Source organism: Strix uralensis, chromosome 11 (assembly GCF_047716275.1).
Source record: "Strix uralensis isolate ZFMK-TIS-50842 chromosome 11, bStrUra1, whole genome shotgun sequence".
Lineage (NCBI taxonomy): Eukaryota > Metazoa > Chordata > Aves > Strigiformes > Strigidae > Strix > Strix uralensis.
Window position 1 is genome coordinate 25,980,908 of NC_133982.1, and position 24,915 is coordinate 26,005,822.

Genomic DNA, 24,915 nt, shown 5'->3' on the forward strand with positions numbered 1-24,915 from the left:
AACAAAGCATGCTACTAAAAGCTGCAAATAATATTGTCCAAACTAGAGTACTACTTTATAGATGTCAAAACTATTAACAGCACCAGACAGTGAATAGATAGCTTAAGCCAAGCAATTTCAAGGGTACTGGGGAAAAACACCGAGTTTCACTTTTTTTTTAAAGAATTCTTAAAATTCAAGGCACATATATCTTATCTTCTAGTATATAGTATACACTTGAGATAAATTCTACCTTTCCCCACTTAAAAAAAAAAAAAAAAAAAGATTGGCGTGGCTTTTCCTTCTCACACTGTTGAAACTGTATTCAAACTGACCTACTGGAGCACCTTGTTTTATGAAGGTCAAACTCATTCAGTGGTCGCAAAGAAAGAAAAACTTCTAAGAGCGCCCTAAAAGTGATCTAATACCAAAACCTGATCAAGCATGTGTTTCAGGGCCTATCAGACCAAATTACCAATAACTCGTCTGGTTTTGATAAACCGTACAGACAGTTATAAAGCAGCATAATACAGACACTGTGGTACACTTCATTAATGCAGCAACACTAGTGATTGATTTTGATTGCATTCCCTTTACCTAATTTTAAGAATATACACTAAAGAAAATACATTTTTCAAACAAAACAGATTTCACTAATCTTTTTCCTCAAATAAACCATGTAAGTTCCACTGTACCTTAATATTTTAAAACGTTGATTTTGTGATTCATACTTAACTGTGAACTAAAGTTACAATTGGTTCTGTTAATTTATAATATACCTTATAACTAAAGACAGTAACACTAAAGTATGGTATACAGGCACAAAGCCTTGCATAATTATGAAAGAAGAGTTCAAACTCAAGTATTCTGTAAAAATATTCCAATCTTAGACTCAACATACAGAAGAGCATTTTTTAAAGTGCAGATTAATGGAATTAAAAAATTACTATTTAATACCTATGTGGCTTAAAACTAGAGAAGTTTACAGATAAGTAACTTGCTCCAAGATTTGTGTAACATTAATGAGCACAAGATGCACTGTACACAAATGAAACACAGGTAAATTGTTGGTTTTTTTCAGTTGTTTCCAGGTTGCGCTGCTCTCACAATAACATCGTTAAGAAGCATGAACTGGCCCTTTTTCACACTAGAAGAAAAGCATGCAAGTGAAGAATTCTATTTTTCAGTAAATAAAAACATTTACAGTACTTAAGAAACTCTAGAAATGTGAACACAAAACCCAGAAAATCCCAATATTAAGAAGTAATTTTAATTCAACATAGTTATGATAAATCCTTCATAATTATGTTGAGACTTTTAACAAAGAAGTTTCATAGGATATTTTGGAGATGTGCTCGGCCATTATTTCTATGTTTCTATCCAGCATTATTAATCTTTCTTTAAAGATTTACCTGTAGTGCTAAACACCCGAAGACACACGCTTCTGCTACCTGCTAGTGAGGTGTGCTTCCTAGTGCCAGAAATGTTGAAAGTGCCCATTCTTCTCTCAAAGAAGAAAATTAACATGAATTTCTAAAATAAAATACACTTCATGGACTCGCTTCTATATACCCAGAGGACTGCACTTTACATGCTTACTCTGATTTCAACTTTAAGGCATATTTGCCTGCCTAGAATTAAACAGTGGAAACAACGCTCACAGCTGGTTAACGAATCACTTTGAACTAATTCTCTGCCAGCACCGTTTAGTTCAGGAAACAAAGAGGCCTTAAAAAGTACACTAATAATTAAGTCTGAAATAACTTGATAGTTTACAAGAATTTATGAGGGAAAAGTCACCAGCAAAGTCTTTTGTGTACACCACTCCTAATCATATAAATAACGGGTTGACTTCTGACCATGCAAATCAGCTTGCTTTTTATCACACAGCCACAAGTACAACCTACTGAAGTTTTTACACACTTTGATGTTACTTTTTGAGAACATGTAAGAGACCAGGATTTAGGGCTAGATTCTTCGTTAGTAAACCCACATACTGATGTACACAGATGCAGAGCTCAGGTAAATAGAAGACGTGCCAAACAAAAATCTTTACCAGCTGCTCCACCGAGCCTTCTCTAGAAACACCCTCAAAGTCCACCTTTTCCACTGTCTATTCTTGCAAATATCTGAAACTATTTCCCTACCGTGACTTGACCAATTAAACATTACCAGACGCATCAAGAAACTACCCCAGCAGTTTCCTGAACAGAAGCGTGCTTGCCTCTGGCCTGGGCGAGAGGGGAGACCCTCCTCGCAGCTACGGGCACACTTCAGGAAAAACCCGGGTTCATCTTTTATTTCCTTAAGCTGAACTTTCCGCCTACCCGTGCTTCCTTGTTTCGGGGACAGGGAAGCGGCCGTAGAGAAGACGAGGCTTCGGGCGCGCCCCGCTCCGCGGGCAGCGGGACACCTGCGCGCGAGCCGCGCCCAGCGGCGCAGCTTCCCGGCCCCCCCCGGGAGCGGCCGGCGGGCTCCGCCGTCGCCTCTCCGCAGACACCAGCCCCCGGAGCCGCCACGCTGCCCGCGCCCCGCCGCCGCCTGGCCCCGACCGCGGGCGAGGGACGGGGCGGAGGAAGGTGCCCGGCAAGCGGCTACCGGGAGCGTGAGGAAAGTCCCGAGGGACTGGAGCGGAGAGCAGGGAGCCAGGCGAGGGGAGGCAGAGCCGGGCGCGGCGGGGGAGAGGGGCCGACGAAGAAAGGAAGGGAGAACGGCTGACTCGGTCCTCGGCGGGTGAAAGTCCCGGGGAAGAGGGGGGAGCGCCGGGCCAGCCCCAGGCGGCGCGGGGAAAGGGCCCGGGCAGGGTGGTGCGGACCGTGCCCGGGAGCGGCCAGCGGCAAATGGAGCCGCGGCCAGCGGCCCAGGCGCGGCCTGCCGCCCCGGGGAGCGGGGCCCGCCGCCTCCAGCCCCGAGCCGCGCCGGGGCAGGGGGGAAGGAACGAAGGGAGGGGGGGAAGGAGGGAGGCCGGCAGCTCCGGGCCAGGACCCCGCGGGACCGGGCGGGACCGGCCGCTCCTCACCTCCGGCGCCCGCCGCACAGGAGCACAGCAGGATTATTGTCCCCGCCAGATCCATCTTCACCGGGCCCAGGCCCTACCGCCGCCTACCCACAGCACATCCGCCCCAGCCGCCGCCGGGATGGGGAGGGGCGAACTCCGCGCCTCCCTCCGCTTTGTCCCCGCCGCTCCGGAGGGCCGCTTCCGCCCAGGGCTCGGCTGGGATCGGCGCCTCGGCTCGGCTCGGCTCGCCCCGCCGCCCCCCGCCCCCCGCCCGGCAGCGCTCCGCTCCGCGCGCCACTTCCTCCGCCCGCCCGCCCGTCCCCGCCCTCGTGACGCCACCGGCGGGGCGGTGCCGCAGGACACGCCCAGAGCGCGGGAGCCGCCGGGGCGGGGCCTTCCCGGCTGCCGCCGCTGGGCCCGGCCCGGCCCGCGGGAAGTTGTGGTTCACCGGCGGCAAAGGCCGGCGGGCCCCGGCCGCGGCCTGAGGCGCCCCGGGAGGACCCCCCCGGCCATCTCCGCCAGCGGCGTTCTCCCTGGCGCTGGCGGCGGCCCCGCTGAGGCAGGCCGGGCCGCGCCTGCCGCCGCCCCAGGGCTGCCCGCGGAGCGGCTGCGGCCTCCCGGGTGCTCGAAGGGCTCCGCCGGGCGCCGTATCTGCGTGGGTGAGAGAAGGATCCACGTCCTCGGAGGGAAAGAGCGAGCTGGTGCATAGACGGCCCCGGTAGCTGTGGAGCAGGCTGTCCTCCGGCTCCGCGGAACCCCGGCATGAACAGCCTTAGGGCCGTTTACAAAATCGAGGTCTTACGGATGTGTAAATACATTACATTTCCTTTATGCTTTTATCAGATACGTATTTTTCCTCGCAGAAACTAATTTACTTACTCGCTTTTCCAGTTTTATTTTAGGTCACCTGTTTCTCTCGATGCTCTCTATGCGTTGTGAGTTATTGCAGTTGTCTCCCCTGAACAGGGATTTCTTCATTTCGAGACTGTTGAACAACCTTTGCAATTCGAATGTAAAGAAAAATCCTCCAATGAAGATAAAAAACATGAGCCATTTGGACAAAACATTTCATTTCTTGTTTGTCAATATGCGAACTGTTACCTTCAACTCTCTGAACTCAAGTATTTTTTATATCAGGGTCTGTGACAAGTTTCTCAATTTACTGTCATTCTCCTTCTATTTGTGCTTTTCCATTCCCATTGCTCTTTCAGAATAATAATAATAAAAAATCTTCCCCTGCTAACAGCCGACAAAAGTTGTTACACAAGCACTTCTGTAGAAAGTACAGTTACAACGAATGTACTTCAGATAAAGCTGCTAAAATTGATGCAACTGTTTAGCAAGAGCTCAGATAAAAGAACTCCTGAGAACAGAAAAAAGAAGATAAATACCTGTCTTCCAAAAAGCGTATTTAAAATTTGTGATTAAAAGCTGAAGGTTTCTGTAGGGAAAGAAACAGGTTCATTAAGGTGAAGTCCGAGTAATACGACTGGATGAGTTATCTATTATCTAGACATTATCTATTACACTCACCACAATCCTATTTCTATAATATATTTAACAAAGCGCAATAAAAGGCACTGAAAACCCTCAGAAAAGCCGTACTCGCCGGTGAGAGGCGAACTCCTCCCGCCACCCGCCGTACCTCAGCGGCGGGGCGGGCCGGGGGCGCTGCCCGCTGCTCTTCCCGCGCAGGCGCGGCCCCGCCGCCTCCCTGCAGACCAGCGGGGCGGGGGCAGCGCCGGGGCCTGCGCTCCGCTTCCCGCTCGCGGCGGCCCCGAGCACCGGGGTGGGGCGGGGGCTGTCTGCCCTGCCCTGCCCTGCCCGGGAGGGGGGACCGCTCCCCCCTCCCCGTACCGCTCCCGCGGGGCGTCCTGAGGCACCGGCAGCCACTCGGCCTCGCTCGGCTCCGCGCGGCCGGTGGGCCCCGGCCCGGCCCGGCCCTGCCCCGCCGCGCCCCGCGCCGCGCCGCCCCTTCCGGGCTCGCGCTCTTCCCCGCGCCCCTCACACGGCCCGCGGGCGCTCCCTGCGCCCGCTCCGCCCGCTCTTTCCCCGCCGCCGGCGCCCCCGCACTCCCGCCCCGCCGCCGGGTTCCCCCGCCCCGCCGGCCCCGCCTCCGGGGCGCCCCGGGCCCCGCCGTGACCCGCGGCTGCTTCCCCCTCCCGCCCACACGTCCCTGGCGGGGCGGAGCCGCCGCTGCTGTTATGGCGTCTCGGGCGCTGTCGGCGAAGGATCGGCCGCTGCAGCGCCAATAGAGAGCGAAGGAGCCGGGCGACCGGCGGGCCGGGCATGGAGAGCCTGGCGCAGCCCCCGCCGCCTCCGGGCGCGCTGAAGAGGGGCGGCGGGGGCGCTGCCGGCCCGCTCCTGCTGGAGGAGGAGGCGGCGGCGGGCGAGGGCGGCTGCAGGGACGGGCCCGCGGCGGCTGAGGAGGGCGGCGGGCGGCGCAGCCCTTCCCCTCAGCCGGCCCCCGCGCCCGCCGCGGCCCCCCAGACGGCGTCTCCCTCACGGGCCGTGGAGGACAGCCCGCCGGCGGCGGACGGCGCGGGGCTGGCGGTGCCGGAGAGCCCCGGAGCAGCGCCTACCTCGGAGAGCGGTCCCGCGGGGGCCGGCTCCGGGAGCAGCGGGGCTCCCAGCCCCCCGGGGGAGGAGTCCCGCAGCCTGGACTCGCTGGAGTCCTTCTCCAACCTGCACTCCTGCTGCCCCAGCAGCTCCGAGCTCAACAGCGACGCCGAGGAGGCGGCAGGGGCCGCCACGGGGGACCCGGCCCCGGAGCCTGAAGGGGACAGGCCCGCGGCGGGCCCCCAGCCCCTCTCCGCCGCCAAGGACCGCTTCCCGGGCCAGTCGGTCTATCACATCAAGTGGGTCCGCTGGAAGGAGGAGAACACGCCCGTCATCACGCAGAACGAGAACGGGCCCTGCCCGTTGCTGGCCATCATGAACGTGCTGCTCCTGGCCTGGAAGGTACCGTGCGGGGGGCGCGGCGGGGCGCCCGCTGCTCCTGCCGCCGCCATGGCGGGGCCGCGGGGCAGCGCCGTGACCTGGAAACGCCGGCGGGGCGGAGGCGGCCGGGCGCGTAGGGCTGAAAGCGCCTGTGCCCGAACTGGGGGGCGCCTGTGTCCAAACCGCGTTAACGCACCGCCGGAAGCTTGTGCCGGTGGAGAGGCGGGCTCGTCTCCGCTGCTAAGCGCGTATCTCGCAGAGAGAACTTGGACAATAAATTTCTCACAGTCTGTTGCTAATATACTGCTTAGATGTTGCCGTCTCTGTTGTCTCCTTAAAGCAGAAATCAAAATCTAGATTAGGCTTTACTAAACTGAGCAATATTTGGTTTGCAGAGGTGCGGAGGTTTCTAGTAAATAAACATTACTATTTATAGCACTGAAAAACATAGGCGGTGTTTTGGGAAGGCAGGTTAGTTTTGTATAATGAAGTGTATGCAAAATTGTACAAAATACAGGTTTGTGCAAGTAACTGCCTGAATAATAGGGGTACGTTTGTGCAGTTATGCAGCATAGACTGTATTTAAGTTAAATCAAGTACAGGTACAGCTTTGAGACCTAGAAGTTCTTGTGCTCTAGCAGCTACCATGGATACAGACTTCCTGTAGTCTTAAACAATTGTTTTTAACTTTTAAGCAATTAGTGTAAGGCATAATGTAATTACTAACATTTATATGTGAAAGGACGATCTGCTGGAGAAGAGCTATGAGGTTGTGTGCATTGCAAAACAAGGAGGATACTTCTCAAGAAATGCTGGCAATTCAACCCCAAAAGATTGGTGAGCTGATAGAATGGAGTTGTAGAATAGGAAAGCTTTGTGGGAATAGTTTTTACCTTGGAGTATCAAGGGGAAGAAATTTGGTACTGGAGAAGTGGAAGGTTGTTCACAGGTGTAACAGGTGACATAAGAAAAGGTCAAAATGGAAATAATAGCGTAATAAGAAATTTGTTTAGAGGAAGGTAACTTTCCAGAAGATTAGTGATTTTGTTTGAGTTACAGTTTCTGTATATTTTCCTGAGCAGAACAGCTCACACATCAGGAGGAAAGCTGTCGGTACAGTGATGTAGCTAACTAGCCATCCATTGGTGAAAGCAGTGCAGAGAAGTGTGTGACTTGAAGGTATTGCCTTATGTAGGCTCTGCCATCCTCCAGAGGGTGTGGAGGTTGTCCTAGACTTCAGTATTTAACACTCACTTTCTGTGCTCTCTCTTTAATATCTAGGGGTGAGGGGAGGGTCTTGGAGAAATTATCATTCCTTATCGTTCTCTATGGTGGTGTTTTAAAAGTATAGTTACAGGATTTTCCTTTTTAACCTTTCATTTAATAAAAAGCATATAAATGGGACAGCACTGTTCTTGTTTGCATTTAAGTTTTTGGAGGTTTTGTTCCTTGGCATTCTTCCTTTGCCTGCTTAAATATGATTGCTTTCTTCTGCTGTCCTCCATCCAGAGTTTTAACTGACATTCTCCTTTGATCAAATATTACATTAGTGAGAATTAATGTGATATCTGATTTTATAAATAGGTGAAAATCAAAATGCCTCTTGGGAGCACCCTACCATTTCTTATTGCTAGGATTACAGGAAGGGTTTTCTATAATTCTGTCTATGTAAAACCTCAGCAGAATTTACATGAGTTGCAGACAGGCAGCTAAATTGGTGAAACTGCTCTCACATGATTTTATTAATATGCTTTCTGTGGTTGTATATTGCCACTACTTATAATTGAGTTTCCTAATCAGTGCCTTTCCAAATTAGCCTTTCTTTTCCTCAGTTTATAGTCAAGAACCATGCTGGCATTGTTTGGGGTGGCAAGCTTACTGGCAGTTTATCTGTACATCACTGACAGTAGCTAGCTACATACCAAGGCTGAGTATGGACATCCACAGTCTTCTCACTTCTCCTGATCCAAGGTGAACACTAGATTGGGTCAGGTAGTTATAATTTGGGAACAAGGAAGCAGACCAAGAGTTGAAAATAGGTGAAAGCAGAGCGAGAATACCATATATATATTAGGTGAAAAGAAGCTATGTGGCAGGGGGGAAAAAAAAAAAATGGAGTGAGGAGGAGAAATAAAATCACACCATAGAGAATAAGAAGGTAAACAGTTAAGTTTAGGCTCTCTTCCCTGTATCAGCCACCAGTTTTCCTTCTCAGAACTCTGTCCTGACAAGGTTGAGCATTTTGGTCGTCCTGTCAAATAACTTCAGATAACACATGCAAGTGCTCGAAGTTGAGAAACAATCATTACTGTAGGAGTTTTCAAGTTTTCATGAATGCTTCCCTTTGCATGGTCAGTTACATGCTTCCATTATTCCAGAATGGGAGTGATAACCTTGAGATCCAATGCTATGTATCAGCTCTGCTTGTGCAGCAGTGGAATTCACATAATGGGTTGTGACAATTGGCACATAATCAATTTGCTTAGAACCAAAATCTTTATTTACTGCTTAGTAATAAGTGGGAAGCCTTCAGAGCTTATGTAGGCCATAATCATGGAAACATTTATGCCCAAAACCTCAGATTAACATTTGGATGTATTAGGAACTCACCTTTTCCGGTATTTCAGCTCCTCAAAATGCAAGCTTCTTACCCCCACGCTAGCGTGTTGTTTTAAATACGCTAACAGTTTTGTGACCTTCTGTGCGTATGTCCTGGCTGCCCTCATTCAAAACAGTTTTTTTGAGATAGCCCTCACTGAGTAAAGAGAGACTATTGGTAGTTCGTTAATTTGCTTAAAGGATTGCAATAACAAGAAGAGTTAAGATTAACTATACCTTAGGTGTGCCATATACTCGAAATATTTCTTCCTAGTGGCTATGAAGATCTTGTTCATAAACAGAGCAAGATTCTTCTCTGCTCCTAGTCATTAATCAGTTTTTATTATGCCTTTTGGAGGTATTTTTGATACTAGAACCAAAATCTTTAGGGATATAGGTATAAAGACTACTTTAAAATAATTGATTCTTTTAGAGGGCTGCATCTGTATGTTCTCATCTGTGAGGTAGTTTTGGCAATGCTTGAGTTTTTGGAAACTCTGAAATAGTAGCACCATTGGGACTAATCAGTTTCCTTTTTGATAGTACCAGGTTTTGGAACTAAACTCGCGATAAAACGGCTACCTCTCTTTTATCCACCACTTTCAAAGGAGTTTGGACATACAACTTTGAGGTGGCATACTGTAGGAGCTGTACTTTCAAATATTACAATTATGAAATCACTTTTATTTTGCAGTGTCTGTTTATACAGACTGCCTGTATAAGCTTAACTTGCAGTTAACCTGAGGAGATAGAGCTGAGTTCTGCTTACAGAGGTGTTACAGAAATGTGCATCTAAGTAAAAAGAAAACAAAAGCAGTATGATAACCAACTTGAAAAAGTAACTGTTATGCAAAACAGTGTGGTAACCGTTTAGGCTTCTGTGATGGAAATGAAAGCAGAAGTATTGAAACAAACATTTAAAAATATGTGTACAAGCATGGGCTGTCTCTTCCGATGTAAGACACTGTCTTTCAGATTGCTTAAATCTGAAGACCACTTAGTTTTTTCTCAGACCTGTGGCTCACTATGTAGTTAAGCTTAGCAATTCAAAGTTTGCTTTTCTGAGTATTTTCCGTGATCTTTGTTAGGTGCACCTCTTTCTAATAAGTTCTGGCACTTAATTAAACTGTAATTTGGGGGGGGGAGAGTAGCCCTTCTCAGGATGTACTCCATGGTAATCATCAGATGCTAAAAGCTTAATAACAGTGCCATGTAATTCTGCTCTGTGTTTCTTAGGTAGGATGTGATGTCATGTAGCTGAAGAATTCTGTGAACCTTAATGCATTGTACAGAAATTACATAGCTGAGATGTCCAGCGAACAGAAAAACAGATGTTTTGGAACATAAATTAAGCATAAGGGAAAACGTAATGTAATGCAAATGTAAATAATACTGTCTTGAGAAGTGAGTGCATGTGAAATATTTTTGTCCTTACAGCTTTTCATGTAGGAGAATTATCCCAATAGTGTATTTGACAGTGTCTTTTTTTCTATCACAGTCCTCTCAACAAATGGAAGGTTTTGGTAGCTGTGTTCCCTGCGAGCCTAGTTTACTAAAATTTTGGTCACTTCTAGAACTATATGAATTACCTATTTAGGTGATTGTAACAATTATGTAAGTAAATGTTATATAACCATTTATGCTTAGATGTAGCCAAACTGATGTGCAGAGAAGAGGTAGAGTAAAATATTTATAGATTTTTTTTTATTTTTTTTTTTTAGTTTTAGTTTCTCATAAAAATGGCCTTTTTTCAGAGGAGCTGAGTACAGTATGCTCCCACTGATACCTATTTGATTTGTTGGAGTCTGCTGTGGTAGTGCCTGGTCTGAGCTCTGGCATTGGCCTTTTACACGTGATTACTTTTTCTTGTTACTGAGCTAAACCTCCTTATGGCCAGAATTTGCACAGATTGCTCCGATGAACTCGCTCAGCCTCTGAAGGTGAGTTGCTGGTGAGCTTCCGATGAATGCTCAGCAGAGGTCTTGGCAGCCTTCCTCCGTGCCTGTGTGGGATGAGTTGAGCTTACCAATCAGTAGGCATGTAGCTGCATGTTTTCCAGAACAGGAAGCCTGCTCTGAGGGGACCAAAGGAAACTTGGTTGAGGGGGGAGCTGTTAAGGTTATCGGGTGGCAACATGTACTGTCAGGCTATTATATGATAAGTTTATGAAGCTGTTCCCGCAAGGCAAGAGGTATGTATTTGCAGGGAGTATTAATTGTTTTTTGTCAAGGCAGCTTGAAGCTACCCTTACCTCTTCCGGAACACTGAATTCAGGGGAGTTGCATATTTTAGACAAATGTGTTCTGAGACTCTAAATAATAAGCCATTAGAAATTTGCATGGTCCCTTTATATATGTATAGTATTTTTGGAAGTCTTCGCTTCTGTGCAGGACTATATCACTTAATTTTGTAAGTCCTTCTGAAGAGTGGGAGAATACAGTGGAAAATATATAAAATTAGTATTATGTAGTTTTCCAGTTTGTAAGTCTAATGTATAGAAACCATATAAGTTGTACGAGGCAAACTGTTCCATAAGAAAATTTGTTTACCAGTCTTGTGTTCTAATCACAAAGGTGGCTCAACTGTACCTCACATCGTAGCTGGGTGAGAAAGATTTAATGTCCCACTCCTGAATGTGGGAAATGAAGAGTAGCTAGAGTTAGGAAGAGATCAGGGTGGAGGACCAGGGAACTGCAGTGGTGGGGTGCAGGAAATGGGTGGGGAGTTGAGGAAACATGTTTTTCATAAAATGTAGAATTAATGTAAAATCTTGTGACTAAGCATTGAAACCTGTTGAGAAAACTTGTCCCTCAAAATAATAGATTGTTACGGACAACAGCTTTCACTACTACTGCTTGCATTGTTTTCTTCTGTTGATTTATGTGGAGAATGACTGTGGGTCTATATGACTTTTCTCTCTCCCTTAAGTTTTAAGGTGTTTTTCTTTCCTGTTTCCTCTTTGTTGTACATTTCCTGCAGCTTAAGCACTTGCAGTGAAGCTCTGAACAGTTAGGAAATGTCATCTTCTCTATATCCTTGTCAGCTCCGTTCAGAAGTACTTACAACTGTGTTGGAACTCCATTAGCCCACTTTAAAGGTGTGATCAAGATCCCACAAAACATAGAGCCCTAAAATTATGCCATGAAGAAATCCATTAACTTTGTTTAGCATTTAATTAAGCAGGTAACTTTGAGATTTAGCTTGTTAAAATATCCAACTATGAGAGACTCTGCAGATATGAGTAAAACTACTTTGCTTTGGTTCTGCAGTAAAAAAAATAGATGGCTTAGCATTACAGTTTTGAGGGAAAATTCAGATTGTTAACCAATGATACAAATAATACCTTCTTCAATCCATAAAGTTTGAAACATTATTATGTTTATGCCATGAGTATGTAGGGCTTAAATATAGGTAACCTGTGTATTTGTGCTTTACAACTGCCCTTTGTGGTGGTGTTGCCCAAATGTGGTGCAGAGCAGAAACCCCCAAACAATGCTGGCTGAGCTGATATGAATGGTTTTAATAAAAAGAGCTACCTTGAGTCCTGAAGGAATCATCACAGTAGTCCTGCTGCTAGTTGAGGGAGCAGTGCTAATTTTCCTTCATATTATACTGGCACATCCGTACTGTTTGTAGTCCCAGAACCACTTCAGTCATCGCTAGTGTAAGTAATTCTGTTCTGTGCTGTTACATTGATAGGCCTTAGGAGTTGTAATGAACCAGACCCAGCCCAGAGGTGTGCACAGCTAATGTTTGCTAAGGCTTGAACACTGCCAAATCAGACTGGAAGTTTAAGAATCAGCTTTTTGGACCTGTAGTGCTGTTATTTACATGGCACAATAGATTATGTGAGTACTCCGTATGAATATTACAAACAGGATCAAAGAGTATCAGTGAAACTTAGAGTAGTTTTGGGAAGAGGTTAAGAAATTTTGTAAGTTACAATCAGTTATCACTCATATAAAAGATGTTTTCAAAAATCCATGTACCTATGCATGCATGACAGATTTTTCTTCTTGTTTAATATAATTTTAAGGGTTTTTTAATAAGCAGAACTAACTAAGCCTTCTTTCTTATGAATTGATGCTTCTCTAATCTCCTGCTTTACTATCAGTTTATACTTTCATTCCCTTCCTGTCCCAGATCCCAGTATTGTCAGCTTCTTTCTATGTCCACCATCTATGGGCTGATCAATGTGTGGCATATGCTGTGTGGCCAATTCTGACCTAAGCATCGGCCAGTGTATAAATAACAAGGCCATATTAACTTGGGGCTCTTCATTCTTCCAAATTTAATGAAACTTCTTGTAAATCCATGTATTTAACAGATTTGCATTTTGTCAAATATGATTAAAATTGTCAGTGAGATAGATTTAGTCCCATCACACTTCATTGTCTCTGGAAGGTTATTAAAATAGCTTAGTTTTCAGATTGGGAAGGAAACCCTCTCCATCGCAATGTGAACCGTGTAGTGTGTTGCTATACTGCATTTATGAGTTTGGGATGCTGCATCACAGGCTTTATATGTATTGTTCTTCCATCTCACAGCTTTCTACTTCCTCTTTCCACAGCCAGCAAAGTAGTTAGAGCCACTTAGATCTTTAACATGAGTTAACAATCTTACATCATGAAATCACACCTGTGTCGAGAACAGTGATCAGTGTTGAGGAACTTGTTTAAACAACTCCTCTAATAAAACAAATAGCAGACTTCAGTGGTAAGATGTTGAAGAGAGATAGGATGAGAACATGAAAAACTGAAGAGAAAGCTTAAAAACCAACCAAAAAAAGAAAAAAACCCAAACCCCAGAAAAATAAAATTCACAGTTATGGAGAGAGAAATTGAGCACACTGTCATTAAAGACAATAAACTCTTACGGTATTCCTTCAGATTGCATGCCTTCGTATGTGTTTGTGCTTTGGCTGTTATGCAGGGAGATACGTAAACAGAGGTGAGCAACTAAAAACCATTTACCCAGGGTGCTGGATGGAGGAGACGAATATGTAAAAAGCTTTGGGCTCTGGCTGCTGCAGGTGACAATGACAGGAATAGGTCAGGGGAGAGGGGAACAGAAGCTTCACTGCCAAGTGCAGTGTGTCCGGTCTCCTCCAAACCCTCGAAATGTGAGCGTGGAATGAGAGAGGCTGGGAGGGCTTTTCCTTGTACCTGCATGAGTCCTGGCTTCCCTGTCCCAGCAGCTGCTGCCACCAGATTCTCTACAGCCTCTTGTCTGTATACAGGAACCTTCTGAGTTAAGAGTTATAACGAAGGCAGGAAGTCAAAGACTTTTCTGAATAAGGTGAAGTTTTCTTAACTAAGTGTGACTACAGTTCCTAGTCTGTTCATCCTGGATGCTTGCAGCTGAGCTAGTGCAGGAAGCCATGTGTACTCCTGGGAAGTGGAGGGGGATGCTGGGGAAATGTTTTGGTGGGAGTAGGGAGCACTGTGCAGAGAGTTGCAAGTGACAGAAAGTACTGCGTGCATGTGGTTTTTCTAAAAACCAAAACGCCTTTTTTTAATCTCTTCTTGTAGCAGTTAGTAGAGGTCCTGGGAAGGTTCTTGGTCCCAGCATGCTAATGCTTTTATAAATTCGTGTGGCAAATGTTATCAGAAGGCTTCTGTCTAGACATACCTTATTGATACTTTCCAAATTGTAGTGGTTTGACATTTTAAAGAGAATATACTTTTACTTTCACAGATTAAGCTGCCACCAATGATGGAAATCATAACGGCTGAACAGCTGATGGAATACTTAGGTTAGTAATTAAAATAAATGGTTTTCAATTATATATTCTACTTATTAGTGAGTAGTAATGTAGGAGGACTGTTTTATTATTTACTATTCGGCTTAACTTGCACGTGTGCTTCAGTAAAACTACTTATATTATTTAGTTACTCATGCTTTTCCTTAATTGCTTTTAGAAGTTTTCTGTACCGCTTTCCTGAGCGGTTAGTCTAGTGATGCAGTTGGTTTGGCTTAGTACACCAACGCATTGGTGGGTTTAAACTTATTCGTGTCTCTTACAGCGTTGTTTTGTTATAGTTGACAGAACGTAGTAAGTCAACTGTGCCTTTAATTGTCTGCAGTAACTCTAATCCTTGGTAGTATGACCCAATTAAAATAACAGGAAACATTACTTTAGTCATCACAGTGATTGAGGTCTCATTTGCAGGCACTACTCCACTATCAGATTCAGTGTTCAGCACAAGGGCAGCTGTTTCCATCTGACAAGTCTGTAACTGCAATAGCCTGGAATGATCCAGGTGTTAAAAGGGCGGTTGTGATAGTACTTAAGCTATATGTATCACAGTTCTTTCCCTTTGTAGCCTAACAAATATAAAATGTTTGAGCTTAATAGACTAGATTTGATTTTTTTCTTAAGCAGGAGAAAAAAACACTATTTTCTTTCTTTTTGCTTGTAAAGAATGTAGCTTGTTCTTTTTAAAGGCATATCGCTGAATCTTTCAGTGGAAGAAAAAGTTAATTACAGAATTTAAAAAAAAATCTTGCTGCCTGTGTCTAAACATTTCTTCTAATTGTATTGATAGAATAATACTGTCTGAAGTCACGGCATAATCACAGTTGGCTAAATGTGTGTATTCTTTCTTGAAGGCATATATTAGCTTCTGGAATTACCTTATTAAATTGAATAACAATTACCTGCTCAAATTATTTAGGTTCCTATTCAGTCAACACGGTTAACAGTTGCCAAATGGTGGTTCTACAGCTTAAAAAAAAACAAAAAAAAAAAAAAAAAAAACCAACAACAACAAAAAAAGAAACCTTCAACCACTTTGAACAATCTTAACTTAAAAGATTTTAAATCACAAAACCTGTAATGATATTATTCTATGAGCAGAAACATATTTTTTAGGAGTGGAGCAGGGGAATAAAGATGAAAAGCATTGAAATAAAATCTGAAAAATTTCGGAGAAGCAGTTTATGGATACTGGTCACTAAAATGTTACAAACCTTGAACCCCAGTGTGTTGATTAACTGATTAATTATCTTTGTGTTGTAGATGCAGATGGAATACAAGCCTTTCAGAATTAGTGGCATATGAAAACATACGCCAAAATATTCATAGCATCAGTCAGGATAAGTGGTTGCATTTTTAAACTGTGTTATGCAATTGCACATCTTAATGTGAACAGTTTGACCTTTTTATATTTTTAAGTTTGAGGCACAGAGGGAGGTAAATTTCTGAATAATTAAGAGATTGGTATGATACCCCAAGAGATGATGAAATGCTGCTTTAGTAACAACATTTGCCATTTGAATTTCATTTGATAATATGATCTTACTGTGGTTTTTATACTCATATTTTACTCCATAATTATAATTCAGGTTATAAACAATGTGATCTCATTAATTTGATAGAAAGCTTCAGTGGTGGCATTTATGATCATTCAGAAGTGTTCATAGAAATGTTGAAGCTTTGAGTGTGGAATAAACTTAATTTTATTTTTGCTTTTAGGAGACTATATTCTTGATGCAAAACCTAAAGAGATATCTGAAATTCAGCGTCTAAATTATGAGCAGGTAAGGAGCTGCTGCTAAAATAAAATTGATTATGTCTGAAGGAACTAAATCTTTTTGTTCTCACCTGAGGTTTATCATCTTGTTAAAAAAACAGAAGCATACAAACCATTGTTTGTAGTTATTCTTTTTTTTTTTTTCCAGGCTTGATGTAGAGTATTATTTATAAATGCTTCCTATTAGTGAAGAAAAACTCAGTATCAATGAACACAAGAAATTTTTTTTTTTTGCCTGCAATGAGTGTAACGAAAGGATTTTGGTTTTATTGAGGAATTATAACACAGAAGTACAGATGGAAGTATATAACAGGGTGGTTGCTCTTTGAAGTCTTCTGTTATGCATCCTTCAGTGTGCTCTGTTCTGTGATGCCTGCTGGGCTTTCTCTGAGAAAGTAAACTGAGCAAGAAAGATCTCTGTTCTTAAGTTGTGATGGACAAAGAGGTTGATTCTGTATTAATGAAAGGCATTATTTTTTGCACTGACCATTATTTTTATGTCATCACAAAAGTGTTTCTATGTTAAAGATAATGCTATTAGTTTAAAAAAAATGATGTTTATGTATTATTTTGGAGCAAATTTTTCAAGCTCTGTCTGTGGTCCCTGCTGGTTTTTTGATTACTCACAGAAAAGTGATTTGAATGTATTATAGGTGTTCAGTTTCAAGCTAAGTTTTATTTATTATTAGGCCTTCTTCTCTTGCTCTCATTCAGTGTTGAAAATCAAATCAAGTATCTTGGGATAGTTGAAATTAGCATGAAGATTGAATGGATTCTTTTAATAATAATCCAAAATGTGACACGTGTCAAATGATATGAATTCTTTTTGTAATAACAAAATTAGCTATCTTTTTTCCACACAGTTCTGTGCTGTAGAAGATTATAGCTATAATCAGTTTACAGGAGGGTGATGAAAACTATATACCTAGTTAAAGTACAACCTCTGTGGCTTTCTTGTGTTCAAGTAAATGGGTTTACTATGTAAATGTCACAGACATTTTCCTTAAATATTTCAGTGTACAATTTTAAAGAAACCTTCTCTTCTAGGAATGTAGTAAATATACTTGTAGAGGCATAAATGGTATCACATGAGAGGGGAAAAAGAAACCAATTAGGCAACTGAGTTTTACAAAATTATTACATTTCAGAAGCATTGGAACTAATCATAATTTTGTGTTTATCTTGTCACACAGTTAGTATTCTTTGACTAAAACAATATGTTTTCTTCTTACACAAGAAATTCCAGTAAATTTTTCGGACAACTGGATTTGTAGTGCTTGATTTTAGTATAATTTCAACATCGTGACAAGATACTCATTTTAGCTGTGACTTTCTTTTTTACCATTCTTGAGGGTTTTAATTAAGTATTTGAATAAAAAATGGATTAAAAAGCAAGGTGCAAGTTCTAATGCACAAACTTAAGAACAAGGTTGCCTGGGGAGGTTGTGGAGTCTTCATCCTTGGAGATGCTCAAAAGCTGTCTAGACATGGTCCTGGGCAACTGGCTCAGGTGGGGGTATGGACTGGACGACTTCCAGAGGTCCCTTCCAAGCTCAACTGTTCTGTATATTTATATCCTTGCTTATTTGTATTCATTTTTTTAGAAGCTTTGCTTTGAAGTTGCAGAAGTAGTGAAAATAGAAATCATAATGTTCAAATTGTAGTAAGAAACTTCTGCACTTTTCTGGATGGTTTGATGTATTCCTGCTTTGTAAACAAAAGTAAACATTACAAAACAAATGTGACTAATCTCTGTAGATGTATGATCTGAATTTGTGGGTGGTTAGTGCTGAATTGCTATAGACTTTCTTCCTATTCGTTTAGCAGAATAAGAGTATTGCATTATTTCTTCCTGAACACCTCTGATAGCTTTTTAGACTTGGTATCTGATCCCTACTTATGAAATGTACTTCTTAAGTAAGGTGGTTTGGTTTGCTATTATAATGATAAAAACTTCAAAAAAAAAAAAAAGTCTGAGACAGATCTTGAGAATTACTTACAAATCTTGCTAAATTCGAAATCTTGTGACATAGAGAAATTGTCAAAAGGATGAAGCAACATGTAAAGTAGTGGGAGCTGTTACCTTCCTGGTAATAGAAACTTTACACAACAGTGCAGTTAAAGGGCTACAAGCAGTAAAACTCTCATTCACAGCAACCACTCTCAAGTGCGGATACTGGATAATGATCATGACAGCGTTTTACAGCTACACTTTATCAAGTAGTTTATAAGCTTTCCTGTGTAAGCTTCAGCTCTTAGAGCTTTCCAGGTTTAAATCTGTTTAGTAACAGGGAAGTATGTCTGTTTATAAGCTTACTTCAGAAGTTTTCAGAAGTTGCATCTAATCTGAAATTACTCAAAGTAGGAACCAGCTTATTGTTCTACTGTCATTTTATTAAGGAAAAAAAAATACTTTTAAACTTGCATACTGGTAAGAGGAGTAGCTTAATTCCTTTGGCTAAAATGCTGAGGTTGGTGAACATGAAATTTCTGCCATGTGCCTTAATGAAAAAATGCTGTTGCACGTGTTAGTATTGTGCAAGGATCTGTAGGCAAGACTATTTTACACATACATATCTGCTTACACAATTTTTACATACAAGTTTTGTTTTAGAATTCTGTTGCATGCTGAGATGCCTAAAACTTCTTCCAAGATCTAGGTAACATTCATTTTCCTAACAGATGCAAAACTGTGCTTAGAATTGGATCATGAAGTGTTGAATGATGTAGCTACTTCACTTAGCATGTTTACTTAGTGAGTGTTGTATGGTTTAATTGGTACATTCGTTACAATACCGAGTTACAAGATGCGCAGACTGATTTCTTAAACTGACTTTCAAGTGATAGGACAAGAGGGAATGGCCTCAAGCTGCGCCAGGGCAGGGTCAGACTGGCTCTTAGGAAGTATTTCTTTGCAGAAGGGGTTGTTGGGCGTTGGAATGGGCTGCCCAGGGCAGGGGGGAGTCCCCATCCCTGGAGGGGTTGAAGAGTCGGGTTGACCCAGCGCTGAGGGATCTGGTGGAGTTGGGAACGGTCAGGGTGAGGTTCATGGTTGGACTGGAGGAGCTTCAAGGGCTTTTCCAACCTAGATGACTCTGGGATTCTGTGACTTCTTAAAAATACTAAGGTCTGCCTTACATTCTAATATACAGGCTTATGTTGGCATTCTGCTCTGTCTGTTAATGTATACACTAATGTGCTGCAGAAGTGAACATTCAAGTTAATGTATTGGTTATGTTACTGTTTAATGGATCCAGTTATTTGTAATTTTCCTGCATTTCAGCAAGTTGCTTTTACTTTGATAAAATAACTCATCACTCCGTACCCCACTTATGCCTTGTTAGCCTAACTAGCTCTAAAAGTTTTCTCATTATTTGTCCTTATGGTCAGTCATCCTTATTCACAGTTATTTGTCTTCCCTTATTGATTCCATTAATTGTCTTTTTAAAAGAATACAACACAGAGACAACTGTCTCTAACAATCAGTGGTTTTAGTCTGAATCTTTTGTCTCCATCTCCTTTCCAATCTGTGTTTCCATTTTTTGCCATGCTTTTCTCCCCACTGTTGCAATCTGGAATTCCTCTTAAGCAATGGAATATTGCAAAACTAAGCCAAAAAACCCCCCAAAAAACCAAACAACAAAGTGCCTCAGTTTCCCTGAATCTTTTGCAAATACTTTCTGATAATACTCGTTGTGGACTCTTCTCACTTAGTGGAAAATTCTTTTTCGTGCGGGTCAGGAAAGATTTGTCTGTTGGTTCAAGAAAACTGTCTCACAAAGCACTTTTTCTTTGGCTCACCTTTGGTTTGTGTGATTGGATCTTCATAACTTGTTCATTCCCCTTAGGATTCCATTGGGATCACTACTATAATAAATGCTACTTTAATGACTTGTTTCCATGGTAGAATCTACAGGCCATTTAAAGGTCTGGCCAAATTAAGATAGCAAAACTTTTCTTATGAAACAAAAAAAAAAATCAGACCCTTCATTGTTGTTTACTGCTTGAAGCACTGAACCCCCAGTTAGAGTTGTCAAGTAGATCTGTGTAGATCGGTTCCGTTTGTTCATTTGTTGTGGTAGCAAGTCCTTCAGCCTCACTCATAAGGCAGCACTTAAAAGGGGAGAAGAAACTTCAAGAGAGGCCCTTAAAGATTCGCTTTTAATCCAGTTCTTGCAAACATCTGGCTTGTGGCTATGGGAAGTGGAGCTAAAAGAAATAGGAGTTGCCTAAAAGCAGTTTCTAAGTGCAGAAGAAGAAACTGTCAGATACAGCTGATTGGAGAGAGTGTTCTTATTTTTCAGATCTCTTCTGGCACAATGAGAATGAATAATGTGAATATACATTGAAACAGTTGTTAAGCTAATTTCCCCTTTTGTAAATGTCTTTTTTAAATGTTGAATTGATGAGTGCTAAGTGATGAAGGGTTACAAGAGTAACCACCAAGTGTACAAAGCTCTATTTGGTCATCTGTTTTTTTTTTCTTTCTGCTGTCAGAATATGAGTGATGCAATGGCGATTCTACACAAGTTACAGACGGGTCTGGATGTCAATGTGAAGTTTACAGGTGTACGAGTATTTGAATACACACCTGAATGTATAGTGTTTGATCTTCTTGATATCCCCTTGTACCATGGATGGTTAGTGGACCCTCAGGTAACTTACTTTTTTCAATAATTCAAACAATGTAAGTTATTTTGAATTTTATTGGGGGGACGGGAGATGTTCCAGAATATTAAGTAGAATCAATAATAATGATTATAGTAATGAATTTTTTAAATCTAGTCAGAAAAATTAGATTTTCTTTAGAGGAGTGAGTACAGACTGTACATGTTCTTTAGTGTGGTAACTTTGCAGAGACTAAGTCTGTAGTCCAGCTAACTTGCAAAACCTATGTTGAATTAATGACTGTGTAAAAGAGAATTGTTCTTCTGAGGCAGGTAGGAAGTTGCCAGATACAGTGTCCCAGACATTGTTTTTGAAATCTCATTAGAAAACACTTGGAAGGAATGCAAGGTTACTTTCCTCCTTTCTTTAATTCTGATTTACTAGTCACCACTTTTGAGAGCTGAGGAAGTTAGAAAAAATTAGAACTGCGTCTTTAACAAACATATAATTTATTTTTAATAATTTAATAAACAGTAAAGAGGTATTGTTTACTTAGGGGGAAACTGGTGAGTTTGGCTGGAATAATCTGCCTCAGATTTTTTTCTTTTTCCTCTTCATGCCTTGTTCTTGAAAGTTGCTGTTCTTTTACCCCGTTGGACTTCCCACCCACCCCAACTGAGCTGACTGATGCCCCATTCTCTCCTCCATCCACTTTAGCAACAGCTTTTGATGTTGAGCATTACCTTACAGATTTTAAATGGGATCTGAGACAGCAAAATGTGTAACAGTCTAGGGTAGAACTTTTTGACCAAGTATTTTTAGGGGGATAATGTCCTCTCTTTGTTGAACCTCTTCTTATTTTCTTATGAATAATTGCTGTAGGCTTACAGCTGTGTTCCGTTGTTCACAAAAGTAAGTTCTCTGTTTTGTATGTTCTTCCTGCTCCAGGTTGCTGACATAGTAAAAGCAGTTGGTAACTGCAGTTACAATCAGCTAGTGGAGAAGATAATTTCTTGTAAACAGTCAGACAACAGTGAACTGGTTAGTGAAGGTGGGTAACTTTTTTCTATGCTTTACCAAAGTATCTACCATATCAAATATTAGTTAGATGTTTTGTGTGTGGGTCTTGATATGTAGAGACAGAAGTGTGAAGAGCTGCGCTCTGTCTGCGGAAGTTCTTTCCCTGGGCAGACAGATAGCACTGTGCTTACCTTACAAACTTTTCTGATGCAATTTCCAAACCAAGGATCAGCCTCATTCTCTTGATCTATTAAATATACTTTTAAAAAAGCTGGAGATAACTTCCTTTTATGAAAAGATATTATGGGCAGCATTGAGATTTCATCTTGGCTATAGATTCTCTCCTGTAGTTAGAATATAAATTATATACTACATGATGACAAGGAAAAACCAGTAATATTAGAAGTGGATACAGCATTTCTGAACGTGACAGGGTTATCTACAATGCTGAGCTTTTAGAACTTTCGACTTGTTTTCCCCTCTGTGAATGTGTTCCCTTAGATTTGTGGCGATATGGGAGTGTCTTAGTAGGGAAGAGATGGGAATAGTATTACCATTGTAACCAGGTCTTATATACTAGGAAGTATGTAATAGACACGCGTAACAGTATGTATTGCTCTTGTAGGGTTTGTAGCTGAGCAATTTCTAAATAACACAGCTACACAGTTGACATACCATGGACTGTGTGAGTTGACGTCAGCTGTCCAGGAGGGAGAGCTTTGTGTGTTCTTCAGGAACAACCATTTTAGCACCATGACCAAATATAAGGTATATTCATCATTTTTGTGTTTACTGTTGTGGTTTGTTTTAATTCTTCTTGTAGCTCTTCCCTTTATGTTCAGTTTTCTCTCTGTGTTAACACCCTTTGTGGTTATGTATAATGACGTACATTTCTTACATAGCTTAAATTTACTTGCGGTTTGTGATTGGCAATTATAAGGTTAATGAATTTAATTTCTTGTTCGTGAGGATATAAAACTTTGCTTTACATTTAGGCTAGTAGATAAGTAGCTCCATCAGGGTGTTCAAAATAGCGAATAGTTGGAGAAATTGAGATGAACTACAATATCGGTTCTCTTTGTTAGGGAAGAGATTATTTTTTTGAATCTGAAACTGGGGAAGCAAAATGGTGAGAATTGTGAAGGGAGTATTGCAGGGTATGAAAAGCAGGTGACAACTTGGTTAATGCTTCTGGGACTCCTTCCTTCATGCAATGGAGAATCTGGCTTGGCAAGCTGACAGTCATTTATGGATCATCTTCTTTCTAGCACAACTTTGCTGTTACTGACATGATAGTATACTCTTATGTATCTGACTTGGGTAGAAAGGGGCATGGTCAGATTGTCTCTGAAGATTTAATCATTCCCTTCAGTGATAAATGTGAATATTTTGAGGTAAACTTTTTATTGGCTTTCAGTGTCAAATCATCCTTAGACATTTCTCTCAAACATACATATGAGTTTTCACCTTTGTATAGAACTTCTGAAATTATATTTTGATTATCTGTTATTAAGTAAGACTTTAATTTCATGTACACTTGCGTTTATGAATAATGATAATAAATGCAAAAAAAGGAGAGTATGTAACATGCAAAAACATTAAGGAACCACTGTTTTTGCTATCTATTACATGGTAACGTCATATACCTCATGTGAATGACACTAACTTCCGTTTGGCAGTACTAGTCCTTTTTGTTCCCTCTGTTAATATTTATTTTTGGCATTTTGAATAACTGCTCATAAGCTGAGCTAAAGCTCTGAACAGTACTGATAAATAACGATTAGCTCTACAGACGGGTAACACGTTTGGTTTTCTAATAGCTTCTTAGAGCACATCTAATATTTGTTTTGAATCTGTGTACAATGATATTCTCTTAAAGTACTAGGACAGGTAAAAGGATCTTTCCCCTCCCTTCCTCTGTTGTGTTGGGGTTTTTTTAAATAAGCGCTATGGAATATATCTGTTTATGGTCAAAACTGTAATTGTTATATTTCTGATGAAGCTGATGTATGTCACAGTTATAAGAGGTGTAGTTCTGCTTCTCTCCATTTAGCCCTTGCAATAGTTGGTAGTAGTTTGTCATGCATGCCTGTACACTGTTTATGGTTACCTTCATTATGGGGGAAAAAAAACAACCTCAAAACAATTTGATTTTAAAAAAAAAATACTAAGTAGAGGTACAGATGCACTTTCTGGGTGCAGATGGTACCTAGAGGTGCAGGAAACCTTCTTTACTATGTTTAAAGGATATTCCAGATAAAACACTCAAATCCTCTTGGAAATAATTCATTTTTGTGCTATTATTAAAACTTTAAAAATATGAAATATTCTTTGTATTAAATACAGTCAATGAGTATGACTTTGACCTCGTGAGTTAAAAATACAGAATTTTGTTTGTAGAATGTAGACTGCAGTCTTCTGGTGTGTGTTTGTCAGTGCTTTATTAACTTCATACTTGTAAACATATACTTCTCAGTTGAGATCCTTTTTCCTTAAAGAAATGCGACAGTTCAATAAGTTAAATATCCAATATTAATAATGCAGAGCAGGTTATGGCAGTGAGTAAAAATCTGTGTCTGGACTTTAAGCACTAAATCCAAGTCCTAATAAATGCTGAGTTAAAATATTTGAAGAGTAGTATTATTTGTTAGCTGTGTATTTAAGCTTTACTGCTTCTAAGTCACTGTGGTTTTAATCTTGTCCTTTTTGAGAAGTCTTAGACTTCTGAAATGCTAAATTGTGGAACATTGGTCATTCTTGTGTTTCATAGTCATTATGGTGGCCTCACTTGCAGCTAGTGTTCAATTTCCGTGTTGTCTACAGGCTTTTAGTTCCTGGGATTGTCACTTTTAAACAGTGTTGATCAGTTTGCCTTGGATTTCTGGTGAGTGGTATGTTACAGAATTTGAGCTATCAAGAAACTCTTTCGATAAAGACAGAAATTCTTTATTTATTTTTAAATGTCAGCAGTAACCTTTCTGTGTGTTTCTAACCTACCTAACAATGTTTTTGCAATAGCCATATGTGACTAGGTCAGGAAGTCAGAAATAGACTTGACTTGGGCTTTTAGCCAAGATAAATATCCAAAAATCTTCGGACCCCCAGGACACTAATAGGAGCATCATAGAGTTGAGATTTTTTTTTTTCAACTGCTTTACTCTTACCTTTTACTAGGTTTAATGCTAGCTCTGCAGATTTTTAATGGAGTTTCTTTTACTTCACGGTTTGAGCAGTAGT

General features: G+C 41.7%; 2 protein-coding genes across 2 annotated transcripts in view; one reads left to right on the forward strand and one right to left on the reverse strand.

Moving 5' to 3' along the window:
• The window catches only part of ADAM10 (ADAM metallopeptidase domain 10), a 49,900-nt gene extending 46,621 nt beyond the window's left edge, over positions 1-3,279 (reverse strand). The window contains 1 exon segment of the mRNA XM_074880065.1: positions 2,999-3,279. Coding sequence (XP_074736166.1) covers positions 2,999-3,053 — 55 coding nt within the window. The 5' untranslated portion in view covers positions 3,054-3,279.
• A 1,787-nt stretch (positions 3,280-5,066) lies between these two features.
• Positions 5,067-24,915, forward strand: part of MINDY2 (MINDY lysine 48 deubiquitinase 2) — a 33,415-nt gene continuing 13,566 nt past the window's right edge. The window contains exons 1-6 of the mRNA XM_074880066.1: positions 5,067-5,938; positions 14,213-14,270; positions 15,993-16,057; positions 20,548-20,706; positions 21,607-21,709; positions 22,304-22,446. Of these exons, the coding sequence (XP_074736167.1) occupies positions 5,267-5,938; positions 14,213-14,270; positions 15,993-16,057; positions 20,548-20,706; positions 21,607-21,709; positions 22,304-22,446 (1,200 nt within the window). The 5' untranslated portion in view covers positions 5,067-5,266. The remainder of the gene's footprint in view (positions 5,939-14,212; positions 14,271-15,992; positions 16,058-20,547; positions 20,707-21,606; positions 21,710-22,303; positions 22,447-24,915) is intronic.